This window comes from Danio aesculapii, chromosome 5 (assembly GCF_903798145.1).
Source record: "Danio aesculapii chromosome 5, fDanAes4.1, whole genome shotgun sequence".
In the NCBI taxonomy this organism is placed as follows: domain Eukaryota; kingdom Metazoa; phylum Chordata; class Actinopteri; order Cypriniformes; family Danionidae; genus Danio; species Danio aesculapii.
The window spans coordinates 53,388,983-53,408,602 of NC_079439.1; the positions used below are offsets into that span (position 1 = coordinate 53,388,983).

The following is a 19,620-nucleotide window of genomic DNA, read 5'->3' on the forward strand; positions in this document are numbered from 1 at the left end:
TTTTGTGATTTCACAAACATGTAGGCCAAAACAAGTATTTTCAACCAGCCTGGGCTATATCCAAAATTACAATTTTATAACTTCTACACACAAAGTCCAAACTTAACAAAATTTGGTAAAGAGAAACACCAGGACACAGTAAATATGTGCACCAAATGTTGTCCAAATCTGTCCAAAGGAATCTATGATCATTACAGAAACATAAAATTTTTTGCATGTGCTATTACTGTATGTCCTCAAGCACAGGTGTCAAATCCTGCTGCTAAAATGTCATTGATTTGTAGAATTAATCTCCAAATTGTTCCAACACACTAGCAACAATCAGCTTTATTAGTTGGCTCAGGTGGGTTTAATTAGAACTGGAGCTAAACTCTGCTATCCTTTGGATTTGATTTTCAATAAGTAAAGATAAGAAAGGTAGAGCGTGAACTTTGATGCAGATGTGTTTGCTTACCTGCTGAAACACGAGGGCAGTCGTTAAGCATGGGGTCCACAAGAGTATCCAGAGGCTCAGGGCTCGACACCCAGTTACAGCAGTGCTAGAAAAAAAAGAGGGGAGGGAGAAAGAAGCAGGCAATTAGGTACTTTAGAAAAATGTCACACTGACAGTTTCGACTGTGTTTTTTTTTTGGGAAGGAGTGGGCACAATGCTGGTGGCCCTCTGAGGGGTAGGACCTCACTAACCTCCCAATGTCATCAGTCTGGTTCCTGAGACACCATCTCGCAACTTGTCCTCAGGAGTGTTTGTGTACAGCTAAAACAGGTTTAATTAAGCATGCTTTGTTGAAACAAACAATCACATCCTTAAGCTAATACAGTACTCCGTGATTTTGCTTGACGCATGGTGGCAGAACCAGTCCAATCTCATGAGGAAACGTGCCTTTATTACATATTGTCAGAAAAGTGGCTAATTGTACATGCTCATATGGTTTAATCTGTATGAAAATGTTGCCCACAAACCCCATCCTTTATTGGGAGATGAGCAATCATACTAAAATGTACAAATGAGATGGTACAAATTAACACAAATTAGCCACTTATTCAAACATTAACAAATAGGGTTGGGTACTGAAACCATGTATCCGGTATGCACCAGACAGTATCACCATATGAATTTCAGTGCCTACTTTCGGTGCCACTGGTGCTGTGACAAAGACATAAGTAGCAACAAGCGGTGCATTAAAGGCACACATAGGTATGCGTTGTGTCACACCATCTGTAAACATTTAATTCTAAAAAACTTTGAGGAATCCAGACACCATCGGCGATGTCATACGTTTGTTCTTTTTTTACTTAGCATAAAGTACAGTGTAGCCGGTGATTGACTCTCTTCAGATTCATCAACAAGCATGATCACACTCTTCTAATTTGCTTAAACTAAGAATTCTGAAGTATGGCTATGTTTTACAAGCAAGGATTCTGACACAGCAATGTGTAGTAGATGCTTTACAAAAGTTGTGTGTAGGGGGAGAGACGTCAGACTTTATGAAACATTTGAGGACACAGGGATTCAACTTAAAGGCTTTGACAGCTTGCGACATTATCTGGCACTTTCGGTGACTACATTTACATGGACATCAGTCATCTGCATAAGGCAATAATATGATTAAGGTGTTTATGAGTTGCTTTTTGAACATTCCTTTTATTTTTCCCGTTTTAAATGTTATAGCACATAGATCAATTAACGCCGTTGCTTCACCAGGCTATCCAACGGTTCGTTCTGAGTTTCATGTAATTTTGAGTGTTTCACACCACACGCCGAATTACGCATTCGTGATGTGTGTGCATGTGGTGCTGCAACAGCCATGTATGTGCAGACTATCCTACTGCCAAATGCGGCGAAAAGTCCTAAAGTACATGATGGTAATAGTTTGATTGAGGCGTTTCCATGTCTGTACTGAACTTCAATAATGCAACTAAAATATGCATACTCCACATGTCTTAATTCCATTTCTGTCTAGTTAAATTTTGACTGTTGTCGGATTAAGGTCATCAAAAATTGCTGTTTACGTGGTAGACTCTTAATCAGAGTATTGTATTAATCATAAAAACAGATAGCAAAAGGTGTCCATGTAAATGTGCTCAGTAACGGCTGAATCCCCAACTCAATCTCCAACCCTAGATAAGAGGAGTTCACTGATTTTGATGACCGCCATGTTAATTGCATAATGCAAATCTTGCATTCGAAGTTTTGATGATAGAAATGATAGATAGATGGATGGATCGATGGATGGATGGATGGAAATGATAGATGATAGAACAAACAATTAGTCAAAAGAAATATAATGCACTTCAAATATATAAAATATAAATTGATGTATTCCAGGGCTATTCAATTGGCAGTCCGCAGGCCGAACCCGGCCCCCGAGGCAATTTGTTCCGGCCCTCCAAATAGTGTGACCAAGACATCAAAAATAATTTTAGTTCAGTCAAAAAAACAGTCGCTATAGTTATGAAGTGACTTGCATCTGTTCAATAAAGCATGAGTTGCAGTTGAAGGCTGCGCAGAGAGTGAGTCACCTGACATTAAGCGAGTGGCACAGGCAGCAAAAACATTTGGATATGTTTGTAGAAAAGGCCTTTTGTACAATGCAGTGATATCGCTAATACGGATGCAATGATTAGCCGATTTCACTATTAACCACACTTTAATTCATTACGGTTTATTAATTGTACAGTCTTCTCATCGCCGCGTTTCTGTTGCAAGGAAAAAACTGCCCCAACTAAACAAAGCTATGGTAACTGTGTACTAGTTTAAAGTTCTAAGTTTATACGAGGCTAATACGCACGCACACTGGATTAACTATAGCAGCAGCCCGTTCACATATTGTGTCATTTCAGCACGCAAGTTCATTATTTCCAATGGAGACGTGCGCATACTGGGAGCAGTGCGTGCACGGCTCGCAAGCGGACCGACGTACTCGCACCCTACAGTCGCACACAGTAGAAATTATCTCACACTGTAGTGGTGAGAGTTGTGCGTGGCTTTCAGTGCGACGTAAACAAAAGATACGTTAGACGAATTATTTCAAATTATTGTGCATGTTCATGTATATACTGTATGAACGCAGGTAATAACAACAATTCATTTAAATTCTTAGCTAATATATAGCTTAAATTAACATTAGACAAATACTATTTTTTATTTATTCTTATTTTTATATATTTATTCATTGTTCTGTCATTTATTTTTAATGTAAAATCCTCACTCATGTTTTAATCAAAACATTTTTAATTTATTTTTTACGTCCAAAGAGTGAAATGAACTATTGTTTGTTTTTTATTAATATTTTGTGCTGTATTTGGTTACTGAGCAGCAATAAACAACACTTTAAAATATAAGCAGTTTTCTTGTGATTTTCTAAACTAGTAGTGTTTTGAATTTAATAAATGCATGATAATTGTGATAACCGTGAAACCATGATTATTTTTCAGACTATAAAATCGTACAACCAAAATCTACAATCGTTGCATCCCTAGTTGTTCCGCATTTTTAAAACATAACATATGAATGTGTTTGAATGTAGAAGAAGCCTACTTGAGCAATACACTGATTTTGTTGTGCTTCGAAATACATCACTTGAATGTGTTTGTAAAAAAGCCACATTGCACAATGCAGTGATGTTATGTACTTTCAAAATACAACATATTAACAGTTTAATGTAGAAAAAGTGTCTTAAGGAGCAAAAATACAGCATATGGGCTCTTATATAGCTGTTGTGTCATCATTTATATTGACATCACAGTCATATCTCTCCAGCCCCTCATTCGGGATGCTTTTCATGAACTGGCCCCCATGACAAACTAATTGAATAGCCCTGATGTATACTTTATACTTTAATTATATTGTTCAATTAAAATTATTAAAAATAAATTTTTGTCATATAAACGTTTTTTAAAATCATCTGCCATATTTTTGTGGCTTAAAAGTATCGGTTTAAGCACCATTTTAAAAGTATCAATTTAGCACCGATGAATTTATTCTATTCTATTGTTTATCAAAATAACCCCAAATGATACCCAACCCTATACAAACTGCAGTGATATTTCATCCGACAGAACATGTATTTTGGAAAAAAAAACATACTGTTTGAATGGGACAGTGCCCAAAAACATCACTCATAACCATACCCCTAATTGGAGAATGGGTAAATCATACTAAAATGTACAAGTAAGATCTTAAGTTGGCCACTAAATCAAAAAGTTACAAATTGCCATGCGATAACATTCAGCAGAACATTATTATGGAAACAATCATACTGTTTAAATGGACTGTAGAGGTAAAACAAAAAAAAGTTACAAAGGCATGCATGGAAAAGCATGGTCTGGAGATAAGATAAAACAAGCTGAATAGAAGACAGAGAAATTCAAACGAGATTAGTGTATTGCAGCTGGCGTCCTTGTGAAGCACTGCTTATCTCGGGTTGTTTACTTTCGCAGACATCACACTGTCAGCCATTACCACTACCGAGGGGACTGTGACCCACCCGTCCACACAAACATGGATGGTAAGACAGACAGATACCCACGAACACAACGCTATCAAACTCTCAACCAACTCCCGAGACGAGCTCCCCTGACAGAGCAGGCGATTGCAGCACCCCAGACACCCCACAAAAGACACTCGCATACATAAGCAAACACATGACAGAGCCCCAGGTCACATCACACCTCAGCCTGTCAACCTCCTTCACCTCTGAGCCCTGTGTCACCCCAGGGGTCACCACACTCCCACCCTACTGGGACCCTCAATGTGTGTGTGTGCATGTGTGTGTGTTTGGGTAACAGGGCAGGGGTGTATATTGAGAAGCACAGGAATGGGATTTGGAGTTCCATCAATCTTTTTGGCCATTGTTTCACTCATAATTGTTTGTCTCATGATAAATCAGATCAAAATAACACAATGATTGTTAGGCCTAGGGTCGTAATGGGTGTGAAAGTGGCATCTGTGCTGTACAGTAAAGTTCAGACTTTGAAATCAAGTGGATGACAGAAGCGTAAACGTTAACAATAATGCAAATACTCCCAACAGGAAGTGAATAAAGAATAACGTAAGTCAGATTAAAACAAATATGAAGACACTCCTCAAACCAAAAAGCCAATTTTAGGGAAAAAAAACCATACATGTTAAGTATGCCTACAGATGTTTTTATACAAAAAACAGCACACATAGAGTTACTGTGAAATATTGCAGTATAAAATGTTGTGTAAAATATTTCTTTAAATATAATTTATTTATGTGATTGTTAAGCTTTCCACCGCCACAACTTGTGTGAAAACGCACAAGTCTTCAGTGTCACAATTACTCTTCATTTATAATTTAACCCTCAGGGGTTGGCGGCCACGTATACGCGTTTTGAGGTGTCTTAGAGAGGCGTCTTCGAGAGATATACATGAGAGACATACCTGCATAAAGCTTGGAAGTTGCACTTCCCAACTCATTTTGAAAACAAACGTCTCGCTAGGTAATCCATAGAATTCTCCTGGAAGAATGTGCATCACGCCAGCTCTTCCCGTGTCTGCCATTAAACCAAAAGATGATGATAGCTGCCTGAACTTGTGCATGCCCATAAACAAACACAGCTTGCTGGCTAGAACGGTTGTTTCATTTTAATTCTCTGGAATAATTTGGAATTATGACTATTTAACCTCTCGGGACCACTGTGATCTGATGTTGGTTTATTCAGAACATGACACATGTTATAAGTGTTATTTATTTTATACCGTAGTTGAACCAGTAAAAGTTTGGAAAAAGTCCAGTTTTGCAGCTGGACATAGTTTGTAGAGGTGTGAACTGGTCTCACAGTTTGGTTACGATTATCATGCCATCGATTCGGTTCAATTCGATATCTCGGTGCATCACGGTGCATTGACGATGCTTTCCATACACAGTGTTGTATTTTGGGGAGTGGCTATAACAATCTGTCTGTATAAACACGCACACACGGACACACAGCACCACACTTTCTCTCATTCACACACATACACAAACATAGACAGCACCAAACAAACACACACGCACGCACGCACGCACACACACACACACGAGCGCGCTTGCTTGCTCGCTCGGGATCGATATTGTGAGACCGCCCACTCCTGTTAAAATTACACCAGAGTTGACGACCGCTTCCGCGCTTTATTCGGAAATTTATTCCGAATAAAAAATCTGCTCGGGTCCCGCAACAATTCACAGGTACAGCCGCGGGAATGCATATAGCCGAGAAGAAAAGAGAGGGGATAAAAAGTCACGCCAGCAGCCTAGAGGAAAAGTCACACCAGGGCCACAGTGAGAGAGAGAGAGAGAGAGAGAGAGAGAGAGAGAGAGAGAGAGAGAGAGAGAGAGAGAGAGAGAGAGAGAGAGAGAGAGAGAGAGAGAGAGAGAGAGAGAGAGAGAGAGAGAGAGAGAGAGAGAGAGAGAGAGAGAGAGAGAGAGAGAAATGGAGTACTTTCATTCGCAGATGTAAATTAGATTTATAGCTAACTCTGGCACAACGTGTTATGTTGTACATTGTCCCTGTATAAATAACTAAATAAATAATAAAAAAATAATTCCCTCAATCGCAGAGAAATAGGGGCTTCTGCTGTAATTGTCAGTGAAAGACTGTACAGAAATCACACACACGCAGTGAAATTGTGCACAGTTGGATCCAGGAGTGTTGTAAATACCTGCGTTTGCAATGCCCCTGATGGGTGAACATTAGCAAGTGGGGGAGTGTCTTTTTTTCTCTTCGGATAGGAATTATTTATGACCACTGTTACTTCCACGCATACAGTATGCTGACCCAAAATAGTCTTTACAAAATGTACATCATTTTAATGTTATCTTTGAATGAGGGAATATAACAATTTTCACATAATTGTGAAGTTAATATTCTAATCTACAAGACTAGTTTCTCAAAAGTCATATTCAGGCCCATTCAGTGTTGTTTTTTGGACCTTATTTTGGCATTCTTTAACCCAAAACGTACTAACCACGCATAGTATTTATTTATTTATTTTTTTCTAAAAAAAAAACGCATGTTGGCCAATACTATGTAATAAGTAGCTGAAATAAGCACAAATGTCAGGGCATGTCAAATTATCTTACAGGCCCCCAAATCACCTCAGACCCCAGGGTTAAAAGCATCAAAAATCTGTAACTATAATATAATGAAGCTATAACAGCAGTACCACCAACACCATGACCGATGATGATAATGATGATAACAACAATACTACTACTACTACTACTACTACTTCTAATAATAATAATAATAATAACAATAACAACACATACTTTTAAAATAAATGTGAAAAAATCCAGTTTTTCCAGCATCTTTTTTTTTATGCTCAGTTACATCTTTGATAAGCAGTTGATAAGTCATCCTTGCTTTTGGCATGTTCTCCTTACATGCTGCATGACACAAAGTCAGAAAGAAGCTCTGTGCCATGGCTCTGGAGTTCTCCTCTCATTTCTCTTGTCTTTATTCTTCTCTCTTAATCCTGTCAATCGCCTGCGTGCCTGGGTTTGGGGGAGAAGACAACTGCCATTGGAATGAACAGGCGTGCATTGTGTATTTTTAGAATTCCTGCTGCCCTAGTTGTGCACCATGGAGTCGGGCCAGCGAGAGGAGCGCTCCCTGACTGCTGCATCAAGTGTCTTATTGTACAATCTTAATTCATGCCGTCTGGAGAAAGATGTCAGCTGGGCTGGAAGCAAGGGCAGGAATTTCAAAGAGCCGAGTCCCAGCCAGAGTGAGTGGCAAAGAGGCGGGGGGTGGGAAGAGGCTTCAACAGATTTGTCAGGGCTGGCTGATGCTCCACCATGAGTTTCAGATGAAACACAAGGCCAAGGCCACTATGTAAGAGGATGACATAGCTTAAAAGAACAGATAAAAACATCAAGCAATGGTGGAAGGATTTTTGGGGGATCGAACTGTGGGAAGCGGTCCAACCTTTTTGTGAAATCTGATGGCTTGTGGTTGTCTTGACTTGAAATGACAAATATTTCCCATAAAAATATAGCTATGTAACATGGCCCTTCAGGTAATAAAGTACTTAATAAAAGTGTCTGATTATACAAATGAAAACCAAGAATTAATTAGACAAATTGGATATGAATAAATGCGCTTTAAAGTATTTTGTTTGTAGTCTGGAAGAGAAAAACAGACATTAATTTTAACGTAGCTCTGTTCTTCCTTGAGGATACAGGGCTTCTCTACTTCTGCTGATGCAGTTAATATATGGTTTTCACCTTATTTTGAATGTTGTTACCTTGAATGTGCAAGGCTTTCAACACTGTTTTTTTTTCTTAGTAGTTTATCTACTGCAGCTAATATATCAAAAGTCTCACACAATCCCTTTTACACTGTAAAATTAATTAAACAATGACAGAACTAGCAATGTGTCAGAATCCAGAATTGTGTGTTTCCCCAATGGCTAAAGGGATAAAATGCATGTCATTCTAAACCTGTATGACTTAAATGGGTAGTTCACCCCAAAGTGAAAATTCTCTCACCAATCACTTGATCAAAACCCATTGAAGTTTTTTTTTCTTCTGTTGAACACAACAGACGCTGTTTTAAAAATGCCGGTTGCTGAGATTCATTGATTTTCATCGTATTTTGTTTTCCTACTATGGAAGTCAATGGTTGCCAGCAACCAGCATTCACCCAAATATCTTATTTTGTTTTCAATACCATGACAAACTATCCCTATAGTGATAAAACTTCAGTATGTGGGCATACTCTCACTTTTAACTATTTGCTCATTATTGCATATTGGTTGTTTAGAAGTACACATGAACCCCATATTAACGCCTTATGCCCACATCCCATGACCCATACTTAGGGCCCTATCTACGCCTGGCACAAGCAAAATTAGCCAAACGATAGGGCGGGGTGGGGGCGTGTGTCCTAAAAAGTTGAAAACCCCTGGGCTAATGGATGTCTTCTGTGGAGTGCGCACAGGACCGTTTCCTTATCCATAAAAATAAAGGAGTAAATTAAAGAGAAAAAGTAAAGAGAAAGTAAATAGGACGGATGGAGGAGACTCGTTCTTTATCCTCGTGCTACAGAATGTCTGTTTATCTGTTTTCTCGCTAGTGAAGCATTTAGTTTTTCCACTTACAAAGTCCGCCATGTAAATAGCAAATGTGCCATGGCGCAACACAACTGACTCTTAAAGGGAATGGATATGAGACGCTCTGAGGTTTAATGCATGTTATGCTTAAAATACACCCATAACTCATAGGAGAATAAAAACAACCCTGTTAGACCATGCGCCGGGGGCAGAGCGCATTTTTCCATTTTTAAAATAGCAAAAGTTGATTCGGACACGCCCTTAATGCTTTTGCGCCATGTGCTTTAGACTTTGCGACCTGATCGTTAAAATTTAACCCTTAAACCTAACCACCACAAAAATTAACTACAAACAGTAAATTAGTTATTTGAGGCAAAAGTCTTTGTAAAAGTGAATATATGTTCTCTAGGGTACTTTCTTCAGTGCATCACAGAAGATACTTTGAAATATATTCATACATACAAGCAATATGCAATTTGATGTGCTGCACAGTGATAATGAGAATGTTTTCAGTGTCTGAGTGACTTGAATCACAGTAAATGATCCCATAGACTCCATCTCTGCAAGTGTTACGAGTATAACTTGCATACCGCGCATATGGAAATGCAACATGTGCCAAACATCGTCCATAAGTATGGAAACCTGTTTCCAATCTGTTGTTAGCAATAAAGAAGCTTTCAAAATAAAATATTTTTTCTGTGCAAAAAAAAAAAATCCAACAAAATAGAAGCTCAATTGTTTAACTTTGGAAAGTAGAGAAAAAAAACTAAACAAAATCCATAAATATAAGATATAATCACATAATTATAATTAGATATAATCACATGCATATTAGGCAAATTGTATAAACTGCCAAAACAGTTTAATAGCATCAAACTACAAAAGAACTTTAGTTGAAAACTTGATTAAAAGGAAAATTAATAGTCCTGTTTGTGATTTCTGTGGGTTTTGTATTTATTAATCTGCTAAACACTACATCTGCTTAACATTTCAAGCAAACATTGAAAAATCTTTCAAATATTGTCTAAATAGCGTAAATGTCATGTTTATTAGCCTTATTCAATTGTACTGAATGAACTTATTGTATTAAAGAAAAATAAGGTAACACACAATATGAGTTATGAATAAAGATTTTAAGATTAAAAAGTTATGCAGCAAATAATCTTCCTTTGACTTATAATATAAAATGGAAAATAAAAAAGAAAATAAACCGTTTATATAAGCATGGAAAGTCAAACGTTTAGAATGCAAAAGGATGCCATAAACAATTCTGTGGGTTTTAATGTAAACTTAATATAATAAGTATTGTAAAGGATTACTACTAGCAAGGAAATATTATTTTTATTATAATTCTTATTACTTTTGGAAGTAGAGACAGCTACAGTAATTTAAATATGTCAGGTGATTCTGCTAAACCCAACCTAATAACTCTACCAATGCTCTAATGAGGGTTCGAAGACGTCACATGTCACTTACAGCCAACTTGAAGTCAAAAGGGGGCTATTAAAATAAAGTGTGCATCTTTTCACAGAACATAGCTACACACTATGTTTATATAATGTTTATTTTGTTAGTGCATATTGTTATTCTTTAGGTGAAAAATTTATCTCTGTAAGTTAATCCGCTACTTTGGTAATCTTCATTCAAATTCTGACCACTTGTTTTCTTGTTTGGACCGACGATGCTTTTATTTTGATGTCAGTTTGACAGCTTCACTCATAATATACTTAATCATGCCTTCCTTACTATTAGTTTGCTATGGGATTGCTGCACAAATAAATCCTTGCCCCCAACTCAATATTCCATTTGGAAGTACATCAACTGAAAAAAAAAAGTCTTAGCAACTTACGATTTATACAGATTTCAATATAATGCTGCAAACTCAAAATAAACATCTGAAAATAATTCAATAAAATGTGCGGTCTAAGTTTTTGCTCTGCAATAGATGAATATAGGAATGACCACTGCAAAAACCATTTACACACCAAATCCAATCCCAGTTGAAGCTGCACAAAATGAAAAACGACAAACGGACATAAATGAGCAATAATAGTGTACGGTAAGGCCCATCAGCATTAATCAGGGCCATATGGTTGTGGTATTGCCTGCTCCTCTGAGCTGGGAGACGGGGTGCTGGAGCATGGTGGGACTCTTAAGCGCTCTCCTAATGGCCCAGTTAGAGAAGGTAAACGGGAGACAGGTGTTGGATCCCCGCAGAGAGAGAGATCTCTCCTACCTGCATGAACTTATTAAGCATCCCTGCGCCCTGCTTCTTATCCTATAGCTGCCCTTTAACATCAAACAATCTGCTCAATCAGTGCCGCGTCACACCATAGCTACTGTAAAATTCAAGACAGACACGTGTCGCAGCAACATGTCAACAGATGCAATAACTGCTCATCTCCAAAGTACACTACCTGACAAAAGTCTTATCCTCAATCACAGTTGTAAAAGCAACAAATAATGAATACATACATACAAATAATGAATACAAATATATATATATATATATATATATATATATATATATATATATATATATACAGTATATACATACATACATACATATATATACATTTTGACCTTAAAATGGTGTTTAAAAAATTCAAAACTGCTTTTCTTCTAGCCGAATATATATATATATATATATATATATATATATATATATATATATATATATATATATATATATATATATATATATATATATATATATATATATATATATATATATATATATATATATATATATATATATATATATATATATATATATATATATATATATATATATATATATATAGTCAGAAAATATTCTCACAGTCAGAAAAAAATCCTATATACTTTATATATAAAAAAAAATTCAAATAAATATTTATGAAAAATATATGTTCTATGAATAGAAACGTGCAATACTACAAATACAAAATAAAAATAGAAACAATCCATATTTTTACATTGTAAACATTTATTTGAAAATAGCAACATACTATTGTACTCTACAAATGTTCCACAAAGGTTTCTTCGCAAAGTTTTATAAATGAGTTCCCTGGTCTTCTTAAAATGTCCCACAATCTGAAAGAACATGTTTGTTTTAATTTTGTTTATTATTTTTTCCCCCAGAGTTGCAATATTCAATATTAAGCATATATGTATACTTCTAATGTCCTATTTTCTACACCAGTGTATCGTGTTACCCTTTTCTCCTCATTTCTCTTTCCATCACTACAGTTTTCCTGCAAGTTGCAGGTACTCTTGTGGACAATAGATATTTCTCCACTCTATTTCTCTCCTCTCTCTCCATGTCCTAGGAGATTTCCTCTCACCGTTTCTTCCCCTTCAGTATATACCATTTCATCCCAAGGGGATCTCAGCCTCCTTCAGGTTGCTCTGTTTATGTCTGTCTTTCCAATGTCGTCCCTTCCCCCTCTCTTTCTTTCATTCTCTCCCTCTCTCTCATGCCCTCAGTCTGACCTATTATCGCCACATCACCTGTCCTACTGCGCTCTCGTCCCGAAAATCCCTCCAATTCTCAGCTCTCATCCCTCCATCTCCACCTCCCCCAGGAGAAAAAGGGGAATTACCACCGCCTGCACGAAAAGAGCTCACGGTTGCACGAGGAACAGAGAATCACCTCCGACAAACCCCTACAGAGCCAGAAACACTGATCTCAAGCCTGAATAATGTCAAAATCGCGATTGCTATGGACGCTACAATGGAAGGCGATAGAGCCATGACCCTGATTAAAGGCAGGGCTATGGTGGAAACACAGGCAAGTAAGAAAGCCGAATGCCTTTACTCGACTCCGGTCCCAATTCCTGCTGGAGTAAAAAGGATTAGAGGGGGTTAACGGGTGACACAAAAGGACTGAAAGTGACTTTAACATTCCTAAAGTCAGACTCCAGCCTCTGGCTTCAATTATTAGGATGAATTAGATCTGAAAATCAATTAAATTAAATGCTCAAACTCATCTGTGTTAATCAGGGCCTCTGACAAATGAATATTTGTGTCCTCAATGTACTGTATGGCGGCACTTGTGTGAAGTGTGTGCAAAGTATGAAGTCCTTTGCTATGACATTAACAGTCAGTGTAATCAAGTCATTTTAAAAGGGTAGTTCATCAATATTGTACTTTAACAGTTTACCTCGTGCCGCTCTTTCTCTCTCTCTATATACACAGTATATATATATATATATATATATATATATATATATATATATATTTTTTTTTTTTTTTTTTTTTTTTTTTTTTTTTCTGTCTTTCTTGTGCATTCTACGTACAAATAGTCATGAGAAAGAGAGTATAGTAAATGAAGTATCAACTTTGTGTAGCTATTTGGTGTATATAAACACAGAAAGACAAAAACTGACTACAAGATGACAACAATAATATTGTAACACACTTAAGTTGCTTACTTGTCTGTTAATCACAATACATCACATAAACAGCATACATTCAATTATTTTCTTTTCGGCTTAGTCCCTTTGTTAATCTGAGGTCGCCACAGTGGAATGAACCGCCAACTTATCTAGCATATGCTTTACGCAGCGGATGCCCTGCCGGCTGCAACCCATCACTGGGAAACACTCATACACTCTCACATGCACACACATACACTACGGACGATTTTAGCTTACTCAATTCACCTGTACCACATGTCTTTGAGGGAAACCGGAGCACCCGAAAGAAAACCCACACGAACGCGGGGAGAGCATGCAAACTCTACACAGAAATGAAAACTGACCCAGCCGAGGTTCGAACCAGTGACCTTCTTGATGTGAGGTGACAGCACTACCTACTGCGCCACCCCCAGCATACATAACTTATTTTAATTTGATTATGTTGATTTTTTATGCATTTACAGCAGTGGGCCCTAGACTTTGGAACAGTCTGCTTCTGCATGTTAGAAAGGCCCAAACACTTTCTGTGTTTAAGTCTAGCTTAAAATAAGTCTTTATAGTCTGGCATTTAACAAAGTGTGAGAGCTGTTATTTAATCTTATTCCTTTTGTTCTATTGTATTATATTTCAAAATGTTTTATTATTTTTATTATCATTCATTCATTTATTCATTCATTCATTTTCTTTTCGGATTAGTCCCTTTATTAATCAGGGGTCGCCACAGCGGAATGAACCGCCAACTTATCCAGCATATGTTTTACACAGCAGATACCCTTCCAGCTGCAACCCATCACTGGGAAACATCCATACACACCCATTCACACACATACACTATACAATTTAGCTTTCCCAATTCACCTGTACCACATGTCTTTGGACTTGTCAGGGAAATCGGAGCACCCGGAGGAAACCCACGCCAACACGGGGAGAACATGCAAACTCCACACAGAAATGCCATCTGACCCAGCCTGGGCACAAACCAGCGACCTTCTTGCTGTGAGGCAATTGTGCTACCCACTGCACCACCGTGCTGCCATTTTTATCATCATTTAGATTTTATTGAACTCTTACCTTTGGTGAACACCTAGTGCTTTATAAATAAATAAACTTTAGCGTCATCCGAATTCCATACAATATAGTATGCTAAAAACAGTATGTGAGCAGAGTAGTATTTTCAAATTCAAAAGACTAGAAAAATTTGAAAAACAGTAAGTAAGTACCTGAATGACCTACTACTTCCAGTGAGATTCTGAAGTGCACATCGGATGGACATTACGCTATCCCATGAAGCACCGTGGGAGAATTCATGAATGGGAGTGAAGTGACGCAAGTGACGCGGGTAGGTCACATGATGATGACAAATGGTGGACGTAGTACGTCTGAGTTTCAATCATACTACCGACATTCATACTGTATAGAACACTATTTTCTGACGGAGGAGTAGTACATTTAGATTCAAATGCAGTGCCTACTGAGTAGTAGGTGATTTTGGATGCAGCTTTTGACTTTGACTATAAACTCAACCCCATCAGTCTGATCAAAGTATTGTGTGTAAATGTAATAAAGTAAATAGGGTCACTGCCTAAATGTCAACAGTGCATAGACATTGATGTTCATCTTAGACTAGTAGACTATACTAGTTTTATTAAAACACTGAAATAAGCAGATTTTTTTTTATATAAGAGTACATATATTTATTGTTATTTTTAAAAATATATATATTAAATTTACTTTGCATCAGTGCTTCCCACAGGTTTCAAATATACTTGAGGTAGTAGCCAGATTTTAACACACCATTTACCCACATGACATAAATAGTTAACTATATGTGACAAACAAAACATTTGTTTAACAAATTGTTTAACAATAATTTGATTTATTATGGCACTGTTATACACGGTTTCTTTTTAATGGGTTAAAGTAAAAAATAATTTTAAAAAAATCCACAATTTTTCATACTTGTATGCTATTCAGGAGCCATGAGCACCCACTGACAGGTCAAATCTGCTTCTCTCTCCTTCAAGTTAAGCAAACTTTGCCAAAGCATTTTAGATATGTATAAAATATGTAATATATTGACATCATAAAATTAATAAAATATACAACAAATGAGAAATGACAGAAAAAGCAATAAAAACAGACAATATCTCTAAAGAGTATAACAACTACAGGATTAAAATCTGTAGATTATTTAAATAAGGCAAATGCGCTGATTAACCATTACTAGTGGTGTACATATATTTTGCAGCCAGTTTAGACCAGTCATTTCATCCTCTCCGAGTATATGTAAAGCATAGGTCTCAAACTCCTGGAGGGCCGCAGCTCTGTACAGCTTTGCTCCAAACCTATTCTAACACAGCTTATCTAACTAATCAAGGTGTTCAAGAGTAGTTTTGATGTAAAGTTTAGATTAAAGAAATAATTATTTTATGCTACTCTCACTCTTGCAACTGTGCGTGCACAACTGCGAAGCCAAGCGAAAGTAGGCTTAAATAAGAAGGCAATGCAAAAACGCATAATGACAGCTTTAGAAAGCAAAAGCTGAATCCTGGAAATTTTAGGAGATTTAGAAACCTTGGCTGAGTGAATCTTTTAAGTCCCAAAAAGGCACGTCTCTGTGGGTCTCTGCAGAGCACGTGAGATTACCTGTGGGAGTGTTTTACAGTTTGAGCTCACACAGAACGTAATGAGTAAAGGTAAACAAGAGAAGATTTTCCACTACTTAATTGGTCGCAGATGTTTGGTTATATTGGGCGGATGCAAAAAAGTGTAAAAGGATGATAATAATAGTAACACAATGTCACTAAATATACTTTTGCGGCCATTAATATACCTGGGCTGCCCACCCAAGTAAAGTCAATGTGTAGGAAGCACTGCAATAATTCTAAAACCTAGGAAAACAAAACATAAGAAAGAGGAAAAAATAAAAAGATAATTTAGATTATTTTTCTTAATGCATTCCAGAGCTACAGCAGCTGTCGTCATATACATTGGACTCATTTTAACAATCCAATGTTCCCAAAAGTGTACCTAACACTAAGAACACACAATTATTATATTTGGACCTGGTATTGGCATGCTATTAATATTATATACATCAGACCAGGTTGGGGTACAAAAAATTGACCATTTTTTATATCTTGAATCACTCTAAAGTGCTGCATTTTTTACAGCAGGACTTCCACTACTGCAGCTGTCATATCAAGCATTATACATGTTCTCACATTTATTATTCTGTGAATGGTCTGTCTACATTTCCTTATGTCTCAAGTGTAAGCCACACCAGTAAAGCGAACAAGGATGAACAAATGAACGACAATGTGTTCCCGTTTTTGATGGACTTATTATTCAAGGCAAAAATCACACATAAAACCCCCTTCATATTATACCATAATGGCATTGTCAAAAAAGATGACATCATCATCATCAAGAAGGAAAGAAAGAAGGAAAGAAAGAAAGTAAGACAAAGAAATGCACCCTAAGACCAACTACAACAGATCAAAAACAAACAAAAAAGAATCACCAATGCAAACAAATGGCAAGCAAACATCTGACGGACCAAAGCAGATCAGCAAAGACAAAGGAATGAAAGACATTTTTTTTCTGGTGGGCTGGGTGGTCCGCCGCTCATGGAAAAAGCGGGCCGAGAAGCGAGGGCGTGTGTTTGCGCTTGGCATTTGCATGGCTGGCTCCCCTGTAGCCCTGGCTTGGGATCCGCTCTCTCATATTTATGTGCATATTGAGTGTTCCCAGGTGTTGTCTCTGGACTCGAGGTCACTGCTGAAAGGGCAGCAACTAAATAAAACTGACATACTAACAGAGCATCTGCCTGCGTGAGGCGGCGTTTGGCTTTGATTTCTTATTGACATCTGCCCAAACAGACAAACAAGAGTGTGGATGAAAAACAAACTATTGGCTTTCCATGACTCCTGCTTCGGGAGTGTATCTGCTCACTGAATGAAATGCCAGACTGTTTGAGCTGAGCTGTGCGGCCCCTATTGATGCTGTGATTGGGAATATCAAGGTTTTGGCGGTTTCGCCTGATGGAAGATCGTACCTCTCTGAGCCAGTCCTGAATGGACTTGCTGGCCTCCTGGTGCCAGACGTTATGGACAGAGTCAGTCATGGCCACCGCACGAACGCGACTCTTCACTTCTGCTTCTCGGTTAATCATCTGTATGGAAGAGAGACACATTAGCAATTAGAATCGGATACCATTCTTTCAATGCACAAATACAGGACTTGTTACTATATATTTTAGCATACAATCAAAAAATAGAACAGAATAGAAATAGAACAGCTGAAATGTATAGGCATTGAAGAAGTCAAAATGTTCCATCGAAATGCTGCTTTAGACAAACTAGCATTTGAAAATAGAAGCATCCTGAATGTATTTAAAGAAAATGTCACTTTCAGGATTAAATGAAGATTTCATCTGTTGTATTTTGTGGTTAATCTTTTTTTGTTAGGACACATGGTTCATTCCGCTGTGTCGACCCCAGATTAATAAAGGGACTAAGCCGAAAAGAAAATCAATGAATGAATGAATATTACTACAATAGCCGTGTGATCTGAGTTCTTGAGATATACATTTAATAGATATACAGTTAAAGTCAGAATTATTAGCCCACATGAATTATTAGCCCCCCTGTTCATTTTTCCCCCAATTTCTGTTTAATGGAGAGAGGATTTTTTTTCAACATATTTCTAAACATAATATTTTTATATTATTTTATATTATTTATATTTTTAAACTTATTTCTAATAACTAATATTTGAATAGACGTTTTTCAAGACACTTCTATACAGCTTAAAGTGACATTTAAGGGCTTAACTAGGTTAATTAGGTTAACTAGGCAGGTTAGGGTAATTAGGCAAGCTATTGTATAACGATGGTTTGTTCTCTAGACAGTTGGGGAAAAAATAGCTTAAAGGGGCTAATAATTTTGATCTTAAAATGGTTCATAAAAAAATTAAACTGCTTTTATTCTAGCTGAAATAAAACAAATAAGAATTTCTCTAGAGGAAAAAATATAATCAGACATTTTGTTAAAATTTCCTTGCTCTGTTAAACATATTAAAAAATAATGGGGGCTAATAATTCTGACTTTAACTGTATATTTCACAAGAACTTTTCCTCTGGCCTTCCATTGTCTTACTATATTTCTGACTGTGGAGATAGAGACTTTTTAAACCTTTGTGATAGCTTTTTGTATCCTTCTCTTAATTCATGTTGAAAAATTATCCAAGTTTGTAGGTCATTAGGAAGTTCTTTTGAGGTCCCAATGTTGCTACTTTTAGGTACACAATAGGGAGAAGCACAACTAGCAATCAGCTATCTTAAATATCCTTTTGATGATTGGTTGTGCGTGTGTTAGGATTTTTAAGGTTCACTGAGCCACTCAAATCATTTTTGTGTTGTAATCACTCAGCATTAAGTGACTACAGATTTTGAAATCCACACAAAACAGAGGGTGCCCAAACTTTTGCACAGCCTATTTTTCAGTTTTAATGTAACTTCACACATCTCAATAGTGCTACACTTTGTATTTCTGTTTGAAAATCATGACATTATCTAGCTTTCACTGCAATCTTTTCTTATAAAGAAAGAGCATATTATTATACAGCCACAGAGGGATGCTAACATTTTTGCATAAGACTGTATATATTGTTATATTATTATACTGTATACACATTTGGGATATTTATAAAGTACATTACTATAAAATATAATATCTTTCCTGATGTATGACATTTTGATTTTAATTAAAATCAAAGAGATTAACTGGACCTGTTACTTGTGAAACTTTTTTTTTTCTCCTGTGATTTAGTTTATAAAAAAAATTGAGTGTAGATTCTGTGGTACATTTTTACTACCAGAAGTATTCTTTTAAAAATGCCATGGAATGCATAGATACAATATGTAAATTTAAATATTAATAATGCTAATTAAGCATAATGTAAATCAATAATCAAGGATAAATCAGTTATTTAAGAATAATGTAAATTAAATAAATTATTATCTGATATCTAAATAAAATATATGTGGCTTAGGTAAGTGTAAACATTTTCCAAAAAACAGTTTTACAGGTTCATTTCCAACTATATGAATTGTCCTTGATATTACATGGTATGGTTTTGACCATATTTGGAAGAGTCA

At 36.7% G+C, this 19,620-nt stretch overlaps 1 protein-coding gene across 4 annotated transcripts in view; it reads right to left on the bottom strand.

Moving 5' to 3' along the window:
- fam172a (family with sequence similarity 172 member A) overlaps nt 1-19,620 on the bottom strand; it is a 323,437-nt gene that overhangs the window by 78,188 nt on the left and 225,629 nt on the right. For all 4 annotated transcript variants that reach the window (XR_008837858.1, XM_056458470.1, XM_056458469.1 and 1 more), the window contains exons 9-10: nt 17,518-17,634; nt 455-539 (exon numbers count right to left, since the gene is read on the bottom strand). Coding sequence is in view for 3 of the 4 variants with exons in the window: in XM_056458470.1 (XP_056314445.1) it covers nt 455-539; nt 17,518-17,634 (202 nt within the window). In the remaining variant the exon portion in view is untranslated. The remainder of the gene's footprint in view (nt 1-454; nt 540-17,517; nt 17,635-19,620) is intronic.